Here is a 20,186-nt window from a genome sequence, read left to right on the forward strand (position 1 = left end):
CGATCTTCATGCCAGGGATCCAGACGATGGCTAATGCGAAATGATTACAAATTACCAGATGGGAGCTTCTGCAGATGATCAACACTACTATAAAGGGATTCAATGCGATCAAGGAGGAGTTGAGGGCCATAAGGCTGATGACCCTCCAGAAAAAGATATGTTCTTGATATGATTACAGCAATGGATGGAGGTGTTCGCGCCAAGATCATAGAATCATGTTTCACGTTCATACCTTCTCATGATGACAAGAATGGGACCTTGACAGAGGCCATAACGCTGCTAACGAAGTTGCACATTAAGATGGAAAATGAGACAGAAAATATTGGAGATGATGGCTGGTTAGCATCTATCTTCTCGTGGCTTCCACAGGGGATGGCGAATATCTTCAAATTCCTGGGAGCAATTCTGGTGATGCTGATGTTTGGATTCTGTGTGATCAGGATAATAATCGCACAGTATAAGAAGACAACGAAGGAGGCAGTAGGAATGAAAATCATGATCGATATTGAATCAGGGTTTGGACTCAAGGAGTTGACAGATGAAGGGATCAGAAAATATATAGAGGCTAGCATCTTAGCCCCAGAAGGAACGAAGTTCCCACATCCAACAAATCACAGGAAGTACATGGGATGATGGATCCACTATAATTCAAATGGACACTGCAGCCACATGATCTGGAGCATTGATGAACATGTAAAATCAGCAGGATCTCTAAAGAGAGTGGTGAAGATCTGGACTCCAAAGAAGACCTTTTTCAAGAGATGATACCTCGATGTGGAGTCTGGTGATGGAGTGGTCGATAAATCAACCAGATGGGGGAATGTAGAGGAGCAGCTGAATGCCTCTGCAGGAAATACTGCCCCTATTTTGCCTATATCTTGGAAACAGGAAATTGCGACATGTGCAATACCAGTAAGAGTACCTATATTGTGTAAAGTCTTTGAGACAAGGTATCCAATAAGAAATCCCTACGTGATGTATCCCGGAAGGATGATGGTCTCCTAGGAGAGATACCAGAGGAAATATGAAAACATGGAAAGAAGAAGCTGGTGACATCACAAGAAATGAGCATGACACACTGAGAAGGATGACCAAAGAAGAGAATGCATAAATGGTATAGAATCTGATGGCAATGTAAAGAATTGAGAAGACGTTCATGTGTGGAATGAAGATTGCACATGTGAAGAAGCATTGCAGAAAGTGCATGTCATTTTATAATTGTACAGATGCTATAACGCAAGTAGACCAAGTAATCATAAGGCTGGCTATACGTAGTGAATAGACTGCAGACGGTGCCGCCAATAAATATATGTGTATAGAATCTGGACATTCGATGCTATAATTTTAGTCAGCTCAACCCGTGGAGAAAGAAGCATTGACAGCTGTGTGTGTGTCGCAGCAAAGAATAAGTTGAGGCTCGAAGATGAACCAAGGGAAAACTGCTTAGCTTGGTGTGAAAGGCTAAGAGCAGCCAAAACTGGTTATCAGTCCTTGAAGAACGAGTAAGCGTGAGAAGCCGAGGCATCCCTTGTTATGTTGCAAAGAGTGAACATCCTGGGAGCCAAGTTCTTCATTAAAGACAAGTAAATGCTACGAAATGGGCCAATTCACAGTCTCTGATCACGTGAGTCCAAGATGAAAATAGACATGGGCATGCAAGCCTGAACCTTTATAAGAACATGCTTACACTCCCTTATATTCCCAGGCCAAGTGCAAAGGCAACCTGATGGCAGAAGGCATGAGCGATGAGAGATAATGGGCTAATTGGTTGGAGAGATAACGTCAAGTCCACCCACCAACACCTGGGGTATCAGCCTATGTGCTACTAGAGACAAAGGGCCTTATACTTTTAGAGCCAATGAGGTGTTGTATTTCTAATCACAGTCGAGGATGACTTGCACTTTGACTTGCACTAAGGGAGGGCATAAGTTGCCCACCTGACTATAGAGACTCAATCACATTCCTATCCCATATAGAAAGTATATTGAGATACTCACCTTGAACCAACCACAATCCCCGTAGGTTTTTCTAGATTACTACGTAGCATGATGTCATGTATGACCAGTTTGTGCTATAAAAGTGTATTTTTTAATGAAATGTGTTGATATCATGCTGTGCGACGTTCGTTGATGTCCATTGTACTCCCTGTTTTAGATAATTGATATTAAAAGAGTGTTTTTTTCAACTTCCTGAGTCGGTCTTCTTGTTTGGTGTGAGAATTATTCCCCATCCCATCCATCGTATGATGTGTTACCTTACTTAAAAGGACCATAAGGGTACAAGTTTGAAATCATTTATTTTAGGGTTACTCGTGAAAAGATGCAATAGTTTCAAGACACCAGCAGTGCACAGGAACATTTCCCAATACATTTCCATGATGACTTTCTCTACAATACATGCCAGAATACAAAACATTCTCATACTTGCTGTGCCCCTACATTCCTATGCTGGCTTCACCAATATATGCTAGTATTCCCATATAGGAGCATACTCATGTAATGATACTATAAGAATACGTGTTCAAGCCGACCCTGCCAAAATATGCCAGTATCCCCACGCAAGAACACAATCCTGTTGGCTTTACTATTGAAAATGCCATGCCACCATAAGAAAACATGTCCAAACTGGGTGTACCAATGTAGGCCAGTCTAGACACGTACCACTTATCATGTTTGCTTTATAATAGATGCCCAGTAAAAGATGTCAAGCCACAGTAAGCTCGACTAGCTGCACCGAAATGCCAGTTTATCCACGTAATAACATTCATCATGCTTGCTTTATCATGGATCCCCAGGAAAAAAATGTCATGTCACGTTAAGAAATGGCTAGACTGGCTGCCCCAAAATGCCAGTCCAGCCACGTAATAACAGTTATCATGCTTGCTTTATCACAGATGCTCAGTAAAGAATGTCATGCCATAGTAAGAAATTGCTAGACTGGCTGCACCAAAATGTGAATGTAGCCATGTAATAACGCTTGTCGTGCTTGCTATATCATCAATGTCCTGTAATATATGTCACACCCACCCTGCCGCCTCCTCCTACCAAAATCAGTGCTCTGGCCCAGCAAACGGAAGTGCGTGCACACACAACCACAAAACGTTCACTCACTCATTCACACACAACATTTGCTTGCTCATTCACATGCGCACGCACATACAATGCACTTTCTCATTCACATGTACACCCATCATCATACACTCACTCATTACACAAGCATACAGCATACATGCTTGCATACAAACATAACATACATACACTTTAAAGTTAATCTTATCTTCTGCCCGGTCCAGCTGCTCCTCACCACCGGTGCCTCTGAGAAAGCCCTCCTGCTCCCACAGCACAAACAGGAACCAGGAAGCAAAGACAGCTTCCTAATCCCTTCACATGCATGTGAGCATTGATAACGAACCCCCTATGCACATTCAGAGGTGCAGTTGCCCAGCCTGCATTCCCAATGCCCTATTCAAGGCTGGGGAGCCAAAACACCCCCCAGCCTTGCATAATCCATTGGCCAGAAATTGCCATTTCACAATTTAAGCTGTAGCACCTCCATAATGGAGAGGGTACTGATGGGTTGGCACCCCTAGCCTATTATGGATGAGATGTTCCTGCTGTCCGATGCCCACCCTGTGCCTCTACTTGCTTCCGCTCTTTCCCCCTACTCGCCCTACTCCACTGGAACCTGCTGCCTATCACAATCAACGTCAGCCCAACCTTGGATCTCTTCAAAGTTCGGCTTCAGCTTCACTTACTTGCTAAAGAGGAGCTCCTCCTGCCCTCTCCCCCATCCTCCCTACCTGACCCCACCACTGCCTCCAGTGACTCTTAATAATGCATTTTTTTTATATTTATACAGTATTCCTCTTTGGTGTGAGACACGTACCCCCTTTCGTTAATATTCGTTTTTTACGTCATCTGTTTCTTATATATATATTTATGGCTTGTTTATTGTTGCCTACTCCATGTCCCACTCTTTTTTTAGCACCCTCATAAAGGGGCTCACTACTTGTTCTCATCTTTGTGCTATTTTGCATGCACCCTTTGGGGGGGGGCTCTCATTTATAAATGCGGCCTAGCGAAATGGACATCCTTCTTCTTCAAATAAATACAAATGAAACCTGAATGAGGAATGGAACAGCTCAATCTCCTGGAAAGTTACCAAGGAGGTGGATGCGATCTCAAAATGCCAGATACGTACAATGACTGAATTGTATAGGCTACACATGTCACGGTGTCATTGTTTGCAAAGGGATATATGCTGTCATGCCTGATAAGACGCCAGTAGCTATGTGTTGCAGTAGATATTTTAGGGAGCGTGGCGCTGGTGCATGTATGCAGCTGCTGCAAAAGTTAATCAAGCATAGAGAGAAAGAAGGACAATAACGTGAGAGTGGGCACTACCACGCCGTGGCCTGCACTGCCGCTGTAACCTACCTAGATATTGAAAATGTTAAGTTAATCCATGTAGCTTCCTTCTTCATCCTGCAGGTTGTGAGATAATACAAATAGGGTCCAGTGCCTTAAATGGCTAAAGAAAATGAACCGGGGCTCATTGAGAGGGTGTGGGTCACCTGCCCCTGTTAGGCCACACCCCCTTAACGAGCCCCAGCTCAGTGGGTTACAGAACCCCCCGTACAGATAGCCCTTTGAAGAGATCAGCACCCTCTCCCCCCCGAGAGAGGGCGCTGAACTCTGCATTTATTAACAAAAGGGATGCCTAGCGGGGGACAGTGCCTCACCTTTTCAGCCTTAATGGTGGCACCAGCGTCGGACTTGCCACTTGGTCATTCGGCCCGGTGCTGGGCCGATTTGAAATTACAGATGTGTGGGTCATTTTGTACAGGGTGGTGCTTGGGGCCAAACAAATACGCACCATATTTAATTTCATCCGTGTTTAGTCTTTTCGTGAGGGCTGCCTGATGGGGCTACCTTCGCAGCCTGACGTGTGTTTATGTTTTGTCATGTATTTGTAAACATTTTTTTTGACTGACATCTTTGGGCTCGTGCGACCTGGGTTACTGCTCGGTAACAAAATAACAAGCCGGAAGCCGATACCATTACCAGGACTGTGACCTGCTCCTCTCTGCTCTCTCTGGCCAGCCCCCCCCCCCCCTGCAACCACATCACCTTGGCGCCAACATCACCCAGGTTAGGTAGCCTACAGAGAAACCATTTGGCATGGCACATCACGTGCCCCACATTCGGTTTAATTTCCTCATTGAATTAGCGAGAAGCGAGTCTGAGGCGGCGGAAGCAACATTTGCTGGGTCTGGGTGCCTTCCTGTCTGCAGTGCTCTGTCTGCAGCAGGAGAGAGGGAGGCAGGCAGTTGGCAACGCGTGCACCAACAGACTACTTGAGGCCTGACCTAGCCCAGGCCAGGTTAGTAGTGTAGTCACTGAGGAGAGCTGATCCAGGTTGGAGCACTATGTGCGTTATCAGTCCTCTCCATGAATGCATCCATTTGGGGGAGCAGCACCCTACCCTAATCCCCTTTCCCTTGTAGGGCCGGGCACGGTCGGTCCGAATTTATTTTGGGGGTGAAGCAGCCTGGGCAGTGGCCCGCCCGTTCCCCTTTCCCTGGTCGGGCTGCCAGGGCTGCTATCCACATGTCCACACTGACACCTGTCAGTTACCGTCCAGTGACCGGTCCTGCTCCTTTCCTGGACCGAACTGAGTCAGGAGGTGCACTGCAGTAATCAGCTGCAGTGCAGGAATCTGCTCAAGTGGTAATTTGTCAGATGGCAATTTAAGGCCCCGTATTTGGTACTTCTAGTGCAAGATTTTCCCATTAGAATGTATGCATTACAGGGGCTGGACTACAGTCCCCCCGTGCAATGGGACACATGGGAGGATGTAGGGGACTGAGGGGGGAGTGTTTTAGGTAGGAGGATACTGAAGAAATGTATAAGGATGTGACAACTATAAAGTGCTTTACGGGTAAATGCAGGGTAGGGGAGGTCTGTGGCAATAATGCAGGCTGAGCAAGGGTATGATTGTGCAAATGGTAAAGTGGTGGGGGGGAGAAAACAATGGTGTGTATGGGTTATCTAAGTAGATGAAAGTTGGGAGAGTGGGAATTCGAATTAAGTACTGGGATTGGCAAGGTGTGCTAATGACTGAGGGAAAGATGAAGGGGGCGTGATTGATATTTTAGGGTTGTGTGGTGGCGATGGTGCTTGGCCTGAACTGTTGGAGTTTTTAAGAGAGCGAATGATCAGGCAGGCAATTGGGGACAGGAGTGGGTTGATCATGGTAGGGGTGGGGCCTAGTTGATGGGAAATGCATTGCCAGCTTTAATGCAAGATCAGTTATACCGAACCAACTTTCCGTCCCAATGAATGCACTGTGCACCGGCTGCTGCACCGACCTGGTCTTCAGCTTTTTGGCCTATCGAAATTGGAGTATTTCCCTCCCCTGCGGTGGAGGTTAAGAATTTGGGAGTTCTTTTCTCAGCCTCACTGTCTATGGAAAGCCAAGTGGGAGCCATCTGCAGGGCAGGCTTCTTTCAACTCTGTGTGCTTCGGAAGGTTCTCCTTTCGTCCGGTCCAACTGAGACCGCTAGTTACGGCCTCCTTAATTTTGAGTCGGTTGGATTACTGTAATTCTCTACTTTTGGCCCAACCCCTCTATCTCTTCATCGCCTGCAGCTTCTTCAAAATTACACTACGCGCATATGTACCAACACCCCTTACGGTGTTCATGTGTCCCTGATTCTTTGGTCCTTGCACTGGCTTCCGGTTCTCCAGCGAGTTCGTTTTAAATCACTGGTGATTGTACACCAGGCTTTTTATGGCTCAGGTGCCAAATATCTACAAGATAAGTTTCAAGTCTATACACCTGCCTGCGATCTGCGGTCTAAGGGCAAGGGTCGTCCCTGGGGAGTGGGGGCCGGTTTCTGGCCACTCCTGGGCCGGTTTTGGAAAAGAACAAAAACATGTGGATATTATTTTTTTTTAAAAAATACTAAAAAAACACCTGCAATGTGCAATATGGATCTATACACACAGATATTAATGATATATATGGTGATCCATTCTTGTATGAAATGTATATCACATTAGTGAAATCAAAACCATACTTTTCATAGTGTACTTAGAAACAATGCTATTTGATGCCACTTCCTATTTTGTGAAGGGGTGAAAGGTCATGTTTCATCGCTTCCTGGGATGTCACTTTGGGGTGGGGTCAAATGACATCACGTATGGTGATGTCATCAAAGGTCAAGGGTTGTGAGTTGAGGGGTGGGCCACTTTTTGTGGGTGTCCAGTCCTATTTTTTGTCCCATTCTGCCCCTGCTAAGGGCTCTTGCGTTCGGGTGGTTCCCCGTTATCAGTTTGAGCGGGTGGGGGGTCGCTCCTTTTCAGTGGCGGCTGCCAATTTGTGGAACTTTCTGCCAGTGCAGCTCAGAGCTACTGACAATCTCTTGATCTTTCGTCGGCTGTTAAAAACCTATCTGTTCTAGATTTTCTTCAGGGTATTCGTTTTATGGTTCTATTCCCTCCGGTTTCTTCCTAGCGCCAAGATGCTTTGGCGAGTGTGCGCTATACAAAAACAATTAACATAACATAACATAACTGTGCTCAATTATTTTAAAGGTGCAGTTGCAGTACGTGGACATGTGGTGTCGCAACCCCAAGCTGAAGGGTCACGTGCTGCAACACTTCCTTGTGACAAAAGGCAGGACTTGGTTGGGAGGCGTGCAATCGTAGAGCGGTGTCAACTGTTTGGAGAGGGCCAGTGAAGCAGCATTTGTAACCAATGTCGTATCATTTTAAAATCATTGTTTGTGTTAGCAAGGTGCGTTTTATTTAGGAGTTCAGTTGAACGCGGCAAGTCTCACTTGCAACGACATCAGAGCGATCGTCTTCCAGGCCGGCGTTCTGAACCTGGATGTTTTGACCTCCTGTGGTTGCCTCCCTGCATTATTTGACCAGTGGGCTATTTCGTGTGGTGGTCCCCTGCTGGGAGTTCTCCCACTGGGGAGGCCATAGGTCTAGAGTACAGGGCTGTTTCTATCCTGGTCTGGCCATCTTTAGCATGGACATTCCTTTGCTCCGGGAGGATAGCTCAGGGGCAATGTGCTTGCCTTGGAAGCAAGACGACAGGGAGCACCACAGGTTCGATCCCCGGGTCCGCACTTAGCCAGGCTTTAGCAGAGCTACCAACAGCCAGCCAGACAAGTCCAGCAGTGTGGGTAAATAACCACTAGTTATTGTATACCTTCAATGAAGTGTAATGTAAGGCTGGTCATTGCATCGAATGCAATACAATCGAATGCCTTACCATAGAAAAAAAGCAATGAATGCATTTTTTTAAAGGTAAAGGGTTTATTTTAATTATAATGGACTTTAAAGGTTTAAAACATTATTATTTTTAGATGAAATGGTATGTCGATGGTAGGAATTTGATGCAATGACTAGGAACCCTGTATAGAACACTTCAGCCGACAGAAAAAAGACTTTCTGCAGAACTGTAAGTATGCTGAGCTATTTTATTTCATGAGTTGTGTTGCAATGTTTGAACATAAATAGAACGGGCAAGGTGTTTTCCGGTGTCATCATTTGGCTGCATTGCGTATTAAATGCAAATCTATGTTCATTACTGGTGCCAACTAGTAGACATGCCTTGAATCGGTGTCTGCAAAATAAGTACAGGATTTAGCCTAGCCATGTGATGAGGGTGTCTTTTAAAAATAAAAAAAATAAAATAAAAAAAAAAGGCATGCTATCACAGGTTTTCTCAAGCGTTTACGCAAAACATTAGATGCAACAAACAACATTAACTCTCCACAAGCAGCATTTTCTGTAAAGTCGGGAATTGACGTGATTCGCGTATGAGGGTTTGAGGTGAGGGGCGGGTCACTTTTTTTCAGTGTCCGGGCCTATTTCTCGTCGCAGACCGACACTGGGTGGCACTGTCCCTGCCAAGCATTTTTTTTAGCTAAGACATACGGACAGTGCCAACATTAAAGCTGAAACGGTGAGGCCGCTGGAAACCGGGATTTAAGAATAAAAAAAAAGGCCTTGGTTTCCAGCGACATCACCCTTTCTTCGTAATGGTGACCAGGGCTGGTCCTAGGCTTTGTGGGGCCAAGTGCGGCACAATAAGTGTGGGGCCCCTTCATTTAAATTTGATGTCATCACAGGAAGTGACATCACAGGGGGAAGGGATACTTGTGTTTAGACATAGCTCTTCATCATTTGAATAGTGCCTCAGACTGGGATATTCCAGATTTTTTTAAAAAATAAACTTGTACATAAAACACTTATTTAAAATAGGTTTTCCCTATAAATTGAGAGTCCTTTCCAAGAGCCTACGCACTGCCAAGGAAGCCTTCCACTAACCATCAGTCTTGGCCATGTAAGTTCCATCCCAGAGGCTTTTCTTTAGGTCCACCAGTTGCAAGTCATCAACAGGAAATGCACACCTGTGCCGTTTGTGTGCCCAATAACATCCTGATTTGTTTCTCAGCAAGCTGCGTCAAAGCGCTATCATCTCACTGGCATTCCATTCACAATCCAGTTTCATTCTGCGTGAAACATGTCAATATAAAAACAAGCTTTAACAAGGGAAAAGGTTTGGGCTTTTGTGTAGGCATGGGAAAGGCATTTGCCATGCACTGCTGTAGTGGTATTAACTGGCCATTGATGGCAGCAGATGCACAATGGTGCCTTATACTCAAGACAAAACTGTTCTGAAAGGACACGCAGAGTGGTTAGAATAGAGTGGCAGAAGGCAGACCTGGTTAGGACATTTGTATTACACCAGAAGCATGTTTACAGCACATATTAAGTCAACTATCAGAAGGCTGTTTTGAAAAAACACTGCAAGGCACTTTGAGCATACAGTTTGATGGCAAGGCTTGATAAACCTATCTCACAGATCCCAGGCGGGTGTGTTTTGGATGAGGAGTGGCAGGGCGTGGGTGGAAATGCCCATAGAGATTAGCATAGCCATGGCCAGTCAAACGCCCAAACGGTTGGCATTACCATTGCTTGTTTATGGAGGATGTACAAATCGTTTCACGCAACGTGGACTATTTTGGAAAACAAAAAGAATCCCAAATTCCAGTTGTGTAAGCATGTATTTGCATAATAAAAAAGATCACCTTCTTAACAACATGTTTCACTGATCAAGTGTATCATCCACTGGATGCAGAATAAGGTGGAGTGCTCTGCTACCAGAAAGCAATTTATTGGCAACAAGGAAATGTGTGACTTGCAGTTTGGGGTGTAATAGTTGAAGTTTAAAAATCACACAACTTATGTCATGCAAAACGATAAGCTTAAACACTTCTGAAGATGTTCTGTGCATGATGGTGTCTGTGAGGAGAGGTGTGTGTGTATGTGTGTATGTATGTGTGTGCCGGTGGAGTAGCAAAGCTTACCTCTTACCCACACACACGAAACCAGGTTAGATCCTCTGCAGAGATCATTAACACTTTCGGACAGAACATGCGTGTTGTTATCCCTTTAAAGCGATCCAATTCCATCTTCCCTGTAGCTTTAAACTAAGGCTGCCTCAAAGTACTGAAAATAGCATTAACGAGAATGGGCGAAGGGGAAACAGCCACGTTCAGCTAGAGACGGCTTGATGAAAGTAAAATCAAATGAGGATTGCACGTAACAGTTGTAGACTCCGGTAAGCAGCACCAGCCCGGGCCTCCGGGTGGAGCAGGCTAAGCTCCTCTGAGCACATGCACAAGGCCCACAAAGCAGGCCTGGTGACACCCTCTGCGCAGGGCCCCATGAGAGCCGGGCCAAGTGCAGCTGCACACACTGCACACGCCCAGCACGGCCCTGGTGGTGACACCAGCACACGGGCATCTCTTGTGCCGTCATCACCATTAAGGAACAAAGGGGGTTTTCCCCAAAATCTAATGCTCTAGCACAGCGGGTGGGGCTGCCAGGGGACAAGAGGGAGCCCTGCAGGGCCCGTCTTAGAATCAGATTTCTGAACCTGAAGGGGCCCTGCCCCGGGTAGCCCCGGCCCACTTAAAGCTCTGCAAGTACCTGTCGGGTGTTGCTGTTTGTTGGATAGAGACTGTTACTTATGTTTCGCGTTCACTGGCATTTTGCAATTTTGTATATGGTGGCCTTAATAAAAGCGAGTGCTCGTATTTTAGGGGGTGTTTAGAAAGGAGGGTGATCTTTTTTTATCTGTGTGTTTATAAGACATGTGTTTTTTATGTATCGATTCGTGCCTGCGTCCTGCAACTTCTAAACGCTGTAAAGGTAGCTATTCTCCCGTCCTTCCTCTTCATAGCGGCATTACGTTTGTTAATATAGCCGATTCGGGCCACCAGGGGGCGATAGTATGCTATGGAATTTCATGTAACTAAAGAACAGAACGGCTCATCCAGTCCAGGCCATGGAAAGCACAGCGCAGTGTTTGAGTTCTCCTTTAAGTCGTTAAGGTAGCTCACTGTGTTCACTAGTCCCCTGCAGGGAGCTATATGATATCAAACCTAAAGGAGCCCGGGTGGCATATTTGTAGGATATGTCACTGTCTGTGAAACCAGTTGAATTGAGCATTGGTCCTGGGCTTCCCCACGTGACCAACATTGTGTGGAAGGGGTCGTGTTCTCGCGTTGCTTCCCTCTCTTATCTGCAGAAGTAACACCAGAGTCCCTAGTAAACAAACACCCTAAAGGCAGGCACTCGACAGGAGGTCTGAGAGTTGTACACAGTTCTCTGTGGCAGGTGCGGTGACTCGCCGAGCTATCAACTCGGGTCAGCTTCATTGATCTTATTGAGTTCAAGCTATTTGAAATGGAGGCAGGTAAGGGAAGGTCGAGGCGGAAGGCAGATGAACAAGGACTAATGGCATGTGTCTTCGAACACGGGGCCAATCAGAAGCTCTTGGCACAGTGGCAGGACCTGGCATCCTTTTCAATGCGGGCTTTTTGGGCAGTCCCTGAAACCCGATCCCGGCGCCTCCTCGCGTGTGCTCCGAGCCCCTCCTGAAGGAACTTCACTTCGCCGCTGCCATGGCAACGGGGAAACAACCCGCTGCACAATGGGGCAGGATGCCGCCGCCGGTGCAGCCTGCAGTACGGGGAGGCGACAAGTTAGCAACCACCAGCAGACAGGACAACACGAGCTGAAAGCCGGGGGAGAGCGAGCCCGAGAAGCCTAGGAAGTGTGGGGGACAGGCGTGCTGGGCCCCCGACTCCCCCTAACTTTCCGCAGAGCTCCATTGGACGGAAGAAGGCTCTGGGGAGTTCGGGAAAAGTTCAGCAGTGAGGCCCAGGTTCCGCTAGCGGCAGGACGCCGACTTGGTGGCATGTGGACGCCGCAGCGTAACAAGCAGATCTGTCGGATATCTGCTCTGCAGGATATTGACTCCATGGGATAGGAGCGCGTGGGATATCGAATCTGCAAGTTATTGGCTCTGAGGGATTTTGATTCAGCAGGATCTCTTTTCTCTGGAGTAGTGTCGGCACTGCAGTGTATCAATTCTCCTGCATATCGGCGTGGGCTCGGCTCTGAACGCTACCTCTTAAATCAGAGCCCTGGGAGAACGGCTCAGGAGAGCATTGGTGAGATATTCGACCAGGAGGATATAGGCCAGGCTGATCGACTCAGTGCCTGGCCGCGGGCATCCTCCCTGCAGAATCCCTCGTTGGGGATGTGACGGTTGGGTCAACGCATTTTCTTTTTTTCTTTCTTTTTTGAATACAGGTGTCTTTGGTGAGTGATGACAAAATGACCTCCCTCTCTCTGCTGAGCCGTGGCAATGGGCTGGTGTTCAGCCCCAACCAGCGGCTGGAAGTTCACTTTGAACCAGAGGTGAGCGCGAGACGGCGTTATGGGCTGTGTCTTCCTGAGCGCCGGGGTGTCTCCTGGGTCAGTTAGCAATCACCCTATTCTGATAGTGGTTATTAAATCTTTCTGAAATGGCTCTGACACATTATTTATTTATTTACTGGATTTTTTTTGTTTAGCACTGGCTGTACCCAGAGGGTCACGGGGCGCCTTACATGGTTGAAATATTGAAAAGGTGGGAGTTGAAAAAAGAAGTTCCCAAAATGTTTTTAGGAAAGGATGGGAAGATGAGGATAGGCAAGGGATCGCAGTGGAGGAGGGACGAGTTATGTGTGGGGAAACAGGTATGTTTTGAGGCTCTTTCTGAAAGTGGTGATGGAGGATGCGGTGCGTATGGGAAGAGAGAGGGCGTTCCATGCCCTGGGAGCACAGTGGTTAAATGCCTGCTTAGGTGCGCATGTGAGTTTGCAGAGTGGATTGTGTAGAATGTGTTGGCTGGCTGGTCTGGTGTTTGTGTGGGTGATGGGTTTCAGTTTGTCATTAAGGTAAGATGGGGTTTTGTCGCTGTTTGGGTTTGAATACAATGCAGCGTCCTTTGAAGGCAGTTCTCTGGAGTATGGGGAGCCAGTGGAGCTGGGCAAGAGCGGGGCTTATCTTTGAATATTTGGGTAGGTGGGGGATGAGGCCGGCTGCTGTAGTTTGTATGGCTTGCAGGGGGAGCCAGGGTGTTGTTGGTGAGTCCAGTGAGGAGAGCATTTCCAGAGTCTTGCTTAGAGAGAAGCAGTGCTTGGACTGCGGAGCAGAAGTCATCAGGAGGAAGGATGTCCCTGGTTTGGTTTTTGGCAGGCTGCTTGCTTTATCCTTCCTCAACTCATCTCCACAAAACCGTGGTGCCACGGAACCGTGTGGAGGAAGGGGGAGCAGATTTGACAAACCAAAAATAATTGTAAAAATAAACATAGAAAAGGCCCATCAAAGGCGGAGACCAAAAATATGACCAATCAGAATGGCCCAGCCCTCAAAGTGATGGGTATATCAGAGGTTTTGCCATTTTAGTATTTTGTTCTTGCTAAGATCAGTGTAAAATGGATCTTTGCTCAGTGATATGACACATCATGTATGTGTTTGAACCTTCTGTTTTCCCAGCAGCATTGAAGGCTCTGCATGTTACACGTATCGCTCACACGAGGCTTGTCCTGCACCTGGAATCCGACCTGTTATCAGAGAAGTGCTTTTATAAGGATCTAGCTGTCGTTTCCTAAAATTAGGACTTTTGAAGAAGCTCGTTGTGACAGTGAGACATTGTATGAAAAGCTGGGACTGTCTCCCCAAAACTGCGACGTCTGGTCACCCTGAGTGGGGGTGTCATGAAATAAATACTTCCTTTCAACCAAGTCTACCCCAGGAGATTTCATTCTGGAGCAGTCTATCCAGGATTGAAATCTTCCTGAGGGCAAAGTTTTATCCCCCAAATAGATGAAGCAAATTGTCCTCCATTTATTATCCTTGTTTCATTTTGTTTGTGATGCAGTCTTACCTTTCGCCTACTGGGTCTATTCTGATACAGAGCCACGCCCTCCCGGGTGAGCGTCCATTTGGATACTGAGTCGCCTCCTTTTGCTGGGAGGAGCTATGCCTGCTAAAGCGTCTGCCCTCTTCAAGAGGCAGGACACGTTCTTATGAAGTCAACAGCCTTCAGGGGGAAGTGTTTATTCTGATACAAAGTCTCCCCTTCACTGGGCTGAGTTTATTCCGATAAGTGTCTGTCCTTTTGAAGCACGTGGGTCCAGTCAGAGATGGCTAGCCCACCTTAAGTGGGAGGGTAAGTTCCAATGTAGCCTCCTCCTTTAAATGCAGGGGGTTTTCCTAAGAGATAATCGCCCCTTCAAAACAAGGGCCTATTTGTTATACAGAATCTCCCCTTTCAAGTGATGGGACTATTTATTATACAGAGTCTCCCCCTCCAGGCAATGTCATTATTTATTATACTGAGTCTCCCCCTTCAAGGGATGGGGCTATTTATTATAGATTCTCCCCTTTCAAGTGATGGGGCTATTTATTATACAGAGTCTCCCCCTCCAAGCAATGTCATTATTTATTATACAGAGTCTCCCCTTCAAGGGATGAGGGTATTTATTATACAGAGTCTCCCCCTCCAAGTGATGTCATTATGTATTATACAGAGTCTCTTCTTCAAGTGATGGGGCTATTTATTATACACAGTCTCCCCCTCCAAGCAATGTCATTATTTATTCTACATAGTCTTCCCCCTCAAGTGATGGGGCTATTTATTATACAGAGTCTCCCCCTCCAAACAATATCATTATTTATTATACAGATTCTCCCCCTTCGAGGGATGAGGGTATTTATTATACAAAGTCTCTCCCTCCAAGCAATGTCATTATATATTATACAGAGTCTCCCCATTCAAGTGATGTCATTATGTATTATACAGAGTCTCCCCATTTAAGTGATATCATTATGTATTATACAGAGTCTCTTCAAGTGATGAGGGTATTTACTATACAGAGTCTCCCTCTCCAAGCGATGTCATTATTTATTCTACATAGTCTTCCCCCTCAAGTGATGGGGCTATTTATTATACAGAGTCTCCCCCTCCAAGCAATGTCATTATTTATTCTACATAGTCTTCCCCTTCAAGGGATGAGGGTATTTATTATACAGAGTCTCCCCCTCCAAGTGATGTCATTATTTATTATACAAATTCTCCCCCTTCGAGGAATGAGGGTATTTATTATACAAAGTCTCTCCCTCCAAGCAATGTCATTATTTATTATACAGAGTCTCCCCCTTCAAGGGATGAGGGTATTTATTATACAAAGTCTCCCCCTCCAAGTGATGTCATTATTTATTATACCGATTCTCCCCGTTCGAGGGATGAGGGTATTTATTATACAAAGGCTCTCCCACCAAGCAATGTCATTATTTATTATACAGAGTCTCCCCCTTCAAGAGATGTCATTATGTATTATACAGAGTCTCCCCTTTGAAGGGATGGGGATATTTACTATACAGAGTCCCCCCCTTTCATGGGACGGAGTTATTTATCATACAGAGTCTCTCCCTTCAAGACATGAGGGTATTTTTATACAGAATCTCCACTGCCAAGCAATGTCATTATTTATTACACAGAGTCTCCCCCTTCAAGGATGGGGCTATTTATTAAACAGTCTCCCCTTCAAGGGATGAGGGTATTTATTATACAGAGTCTTCCCCTTCAAGGAATGAGGGAATTTATTATACAGAGTCTCCCCCTTCAAGGGATGAGGGTATTTATTATACAGAGTCTCCCCCTCCAAGCAATGTCATTATTTATTATACAGAGTCTCCCCCTTCAAGATGGGGCTATTTGTTATACAGCGTCTCCCCCTTCAAGGGATGGGGCTATTTATTATACAGAGTCTCCCCCTCCAAGCAATGTTATTATTTATTATACAGAGTCTCCCCCTTCAAGATGGGGCTATTTGTTGTACAGCGTCTCACCCTTCAAGGGATGGGGCTATTTGTTATACAGAGTCTCCCCCTTCAAGGGATGGGGTTATTTATTTGTAGCGTCTCCCACTTCAAGGGACGTGGCTATTAGTTATACAGAGTCTCCCCTTTCAGGGGATGGGGCTATTTATTATACAGAGTCGCCCCTTTCAAGGGATGGGGCTATTTATTATACAGGGTCTCCCCCTTTGGTCTCCCCCTTTCAAGGGATGGGGCTATTTATTATACAGAGTCTCCCCTTTCAAGGGATGAGGCTATTTATTATACAGAGTCTCCCCTTTCAGGGGATGGGGCTATTTATTATACAGTGCCCTCCTACACAATGGCAATTTTGAGGTTACAAAGGGGTCTTGACTCTCATGTTGACTCTGGAAACCAATGTATTAGAATTTGTTCTGAGGTGCTTCCAATTGGATTTCCTGGTGAAATGAGTGACACCTTGTAACAGAACAATGAAGGAACAGCAACAGGGTGTGGATCAGTAACATACAATAACGTCAGCACAGATTAAAAAGAACAACTTGGCAGCGCACACCTGCTACTGGTCAGCCTTTCGGGATGTTTGTATATAGTGAGTGAAAAGCATGAATGATACGACGAGGCTCTGAGAGTCCCAGGGTGTGGGTGATATGTATAGAAGTAATTCAAAGGTAAAATAAAAACGCCATGTGCCTACAAGCTCAGCTTGATGGAGAGGTTGGACAATGGGCTCATGGGACGCATAATATGACCCCAGGAATGTAGTGTTGTTGGTTTGATATGGGGTAACAGGTGCTGGGGATTACTAACAAAGTGTGCGTGGATGAAATTAAGCAACAAAGGTTTCTTTAACAAAGTGGCAATGTGTGCATGTATTTTGCTTTCAGCATATGTATGACGGCTATTGCTCTCTGTGACAGTCACTTCAATTGGCCAACTTTTCAGATACTTATCCAGCAAAGATCCAATCACTGTGTTCCCTCGAGGATGCTTGTTATGGGGTCAGGATACCATGATTCCAGTTTGGCTCTGTTTGAAAGATTTCCCTTTTGGCAACTTTTCCTCCATTTTCTTTGGGCCCCCAACCATTTTGCTTTTGTTTGTTTGTTTTTGAACATGTCCTGACTTTTTACAGGGAAGCTTCACTCCCCTGGTCTTTGGCTCATTTGTTATGGGGAAACGGATCAGTCCTTCAGACTATCAGTAATGGAAACTGTTTCCCTTGTGCATTCTGTGACTTTTTAACATTGCACATAGCCTCTTACAATGCAGTGCAGCGGGGATACTTTTGTATCACCCTAGTCTTTTACACTTGGGATTTTTGGTAATCCAATTTTTCATTATTTTTAGTGTGCACAGTCACGTTTACCGTATATGACTGCTAAACGCGACTAGTGCCCTAAAATGGCTGTGCCACAAGATTTCTTGCGTATTCTTTGGCCATATTGTTGTTTGTAATTGTATGGAAGATGGGGTAGAAATGCGCTTAAAGCACCATTCCATTAGGGCACAGCAAAATAAATTTGATGCTTTAATGAAATCATGAACAGCCGACACGTGTTACGACACACAGGTCGTCCTCAAGGCTGAATGATTGATACAGAATAGTGAACACAAACCGTAATGTATTAAGAAACAGAACAGTAAGTGAAAGGAGTTAAAGTGTAGAATTACACATTGGACATAATGAATTATGTAACATGACAATTTCAGAAACAAAAGACAAATTCAATTTAACACATAATTGCAAGTAAACCGAAATGATTAAAACATACATAAAGCAAGACCCAAATATAAGAGTGTATTGCATACCGCATGTCAGGTTGGGAGGGAAGAACAGGAGTTGCGAAGGCGGTAGAGAATAAAAAATATAAAAAGGAACAGACAGAAAACACAATAAGTCCTGGTAAGCTAACTAATTTGTACTGTAAAGAATCAGAGAATTTTGTATAAAATGATAACACTCGTGTAATATGAGCCCTGTGTAGGCCACTAAACACCGGAGTCACCTTACATGCAATACAAGCACCAGTAACCTTGAAGAAAATACGGGTGTGCAATATTGCCAAGAACAAAGTCAGAAGTCCCAAAAGGACTGAATGGAAAGTCAAAAATTCAGAGCTAAGGTGACACTGCACCAAATAGGTAAAAAGAAGTGTGAAAGATATGGCTACCCAAAAAGTGGGGAGAAAAAAAACCACACGGGGTGAATGGAAGTCAAGAAAAAGGAAGAAGTATACTGAAATCCTTACCGTGCAGCACTATTGTTGGTAGAATCCTGAAAATCTCCTAATAAATAAACCAGTAATGTCAGACATCAAGGACAGGCTGACTGTTCAATAAAGCAAGTGAAAATAGATATCACACGATTCTCCATTAGGTATGTGTCTAACATGAATCACAAGGTCACAGAAGTATCAAATTAATAGAAAAACAGGCCATGAATAGCCAGCCGTGTTGGCCGAAATATATCACCTGAAAAACACAATAAGCACAAGGGGACATTAGAATAACTAACAGCTTGGAAACGTGTGTGTATAGAAAGGTAAATTCAAAAGACGAAAGTGTTACTTACTCGTCCAATTGAGTAAGGTGCTGAATTAGAAAGGGTAATCCCAGAAAGCACGAACTCGGAATGGCGTGCACTGGTTTAATGAAGCCGAATGCGTCACGGAAGTGACGTAGGCCGTGTCGCGGCCGGAAAACGTCACCTGAGTGACGTAAAAGGTAAACAAACTAACCTTGAAAAACTACAACAGCTGATGCTCTCAATAAAGAGTAAGTAACAAAAGAAAATGCAAATCATGCCACATTAGTAAAAGTTATGTATTAAAGAAGGATCAAATAAGTAAAGGAACTGTAGTAAGTGGCGCACTACTATACAATAAAAGAAATGAAAAAATGCATGAACATGAAAATAAGCTGCAAACAAAACGGGCTGCAATGAGATATCCCAGATGTAGATCCACTGCTGTGTGAGCCCAACTGGGCAACGTAATATTAATCCGCGAGTCCCGAGTTAGGCATAAAATGTTGACTATAAATACTGAGGTGAATTGAGGCTAGCAATTAATGAAATAACCATGGGGAATGAAACTATTCCAATGGCTAGTACTAATTGGATACTAGAACAATCAATTCCAAGAATGAAATTGCTAGAACCGAAAGGGAAGGAAATGACTGGTTGTTAATAAAATATTGACGTAACCGGTTAGAAAATGCAAATCCTGCCGTATTGGTAGGAAATGTATTAAGTGAAGAATCAAAATAGGAAAGGGGACTGGAAGACGTGGTGCACTGTAGCACAAAGCAATGTGTGTAGAGTGTGCAACAAAAGAAGCATACTGCAACCAAAACCAGGCTGCAATAAGGAATCCTAGTGGTGAAATCCACTTGCATGTGTCCCAACAATGGATAAAGTGATGTTAATACGCGAGTACCCAGGTGGGCATAACAAGTACAGTGCAATGGCATAAGTGCAAGTAGGCTGGCACTAAACAGAATGTCCATGCAAAGTGGAACTATTCCAGTGAATGAGATCACTAGGACCAAAAAGGAAGATAACAGAATGGTCAAGAATGAAAAAAATATTTTTAAGATTAATGGAATGAAGTCAGAAATGCACACAAAGGAAGGATACAACGATCCAAAGGAGTAGGAGCTAGTGCTTGCATGCATAAAGGGGAAGGCCCCGGTGTATGCCAAAGAAGTCCCTGCTATACCTGGATCTATATTAAGGACACAAGACATTGTGATTGATGTTTGGTATTGCAGGGAAACGGCACTAAGGTGATATGTCAAGAAAATATGCCCTGATATTACAAGAAAACATACATTTCATGATCGGAATTGAGACCTCGAGTTGTACATTTTAGCAGACAAATAAGTTTGGTTTCCATTTGCCGCAATTTCAGTTGGAGATTA

General features: G+C 45.0%; 1 protein-coding gene across 2 annotated transcripts in view; it reads left to right on the forward strand.

The window, feature by feature from the left end:
- Window positions 1-20,186, forward strand: part of KIAA2012 (KIAA2012 ortholog) — a 427,155-nt gene that overhangs the window by 119,161 nt on the left and 287,808 nt on the right. Inside the window, exons 1-2 of one of the 2 annotated variants that reach the window (XM_069615508.1) lie at window positions 11,688-12,544; window positions 12,687-12,794. The exons of the other annotated variant lie outside the window; for it this stretch is intronic. Coding sequence (XP_069471609.1) covers window positions 12,711-12,794 — 84 coding nt within the window. The 5' untranslated portion in view covers window positions 11,688-12,544; window positions 12,687-12,710. Of the gene's footprint in view, window positions 1-11,687; window positions 12,545-12,686; window positions 12,795-20,186 lie in introns of those variants that run through there. 2 annotated transcript variants of the gene reach the window in all.

Source organism: Ambystoma mexicanum, chromosome 9 (genome assembly GCF_040938575.1).
Source record: "Ambystoma mexicanum isolate Mex_15411 chromosome 9, UKY_AmexF1_1, whole genome shotgun sequence".
In the NCBI taxonomy this organism is placed as follows: Eukaryota; Metazoa; Chordata; class Amphibia; order Caudata; family Ambystomatidae; genus Ambystoma; species Ambystoma mexicanum.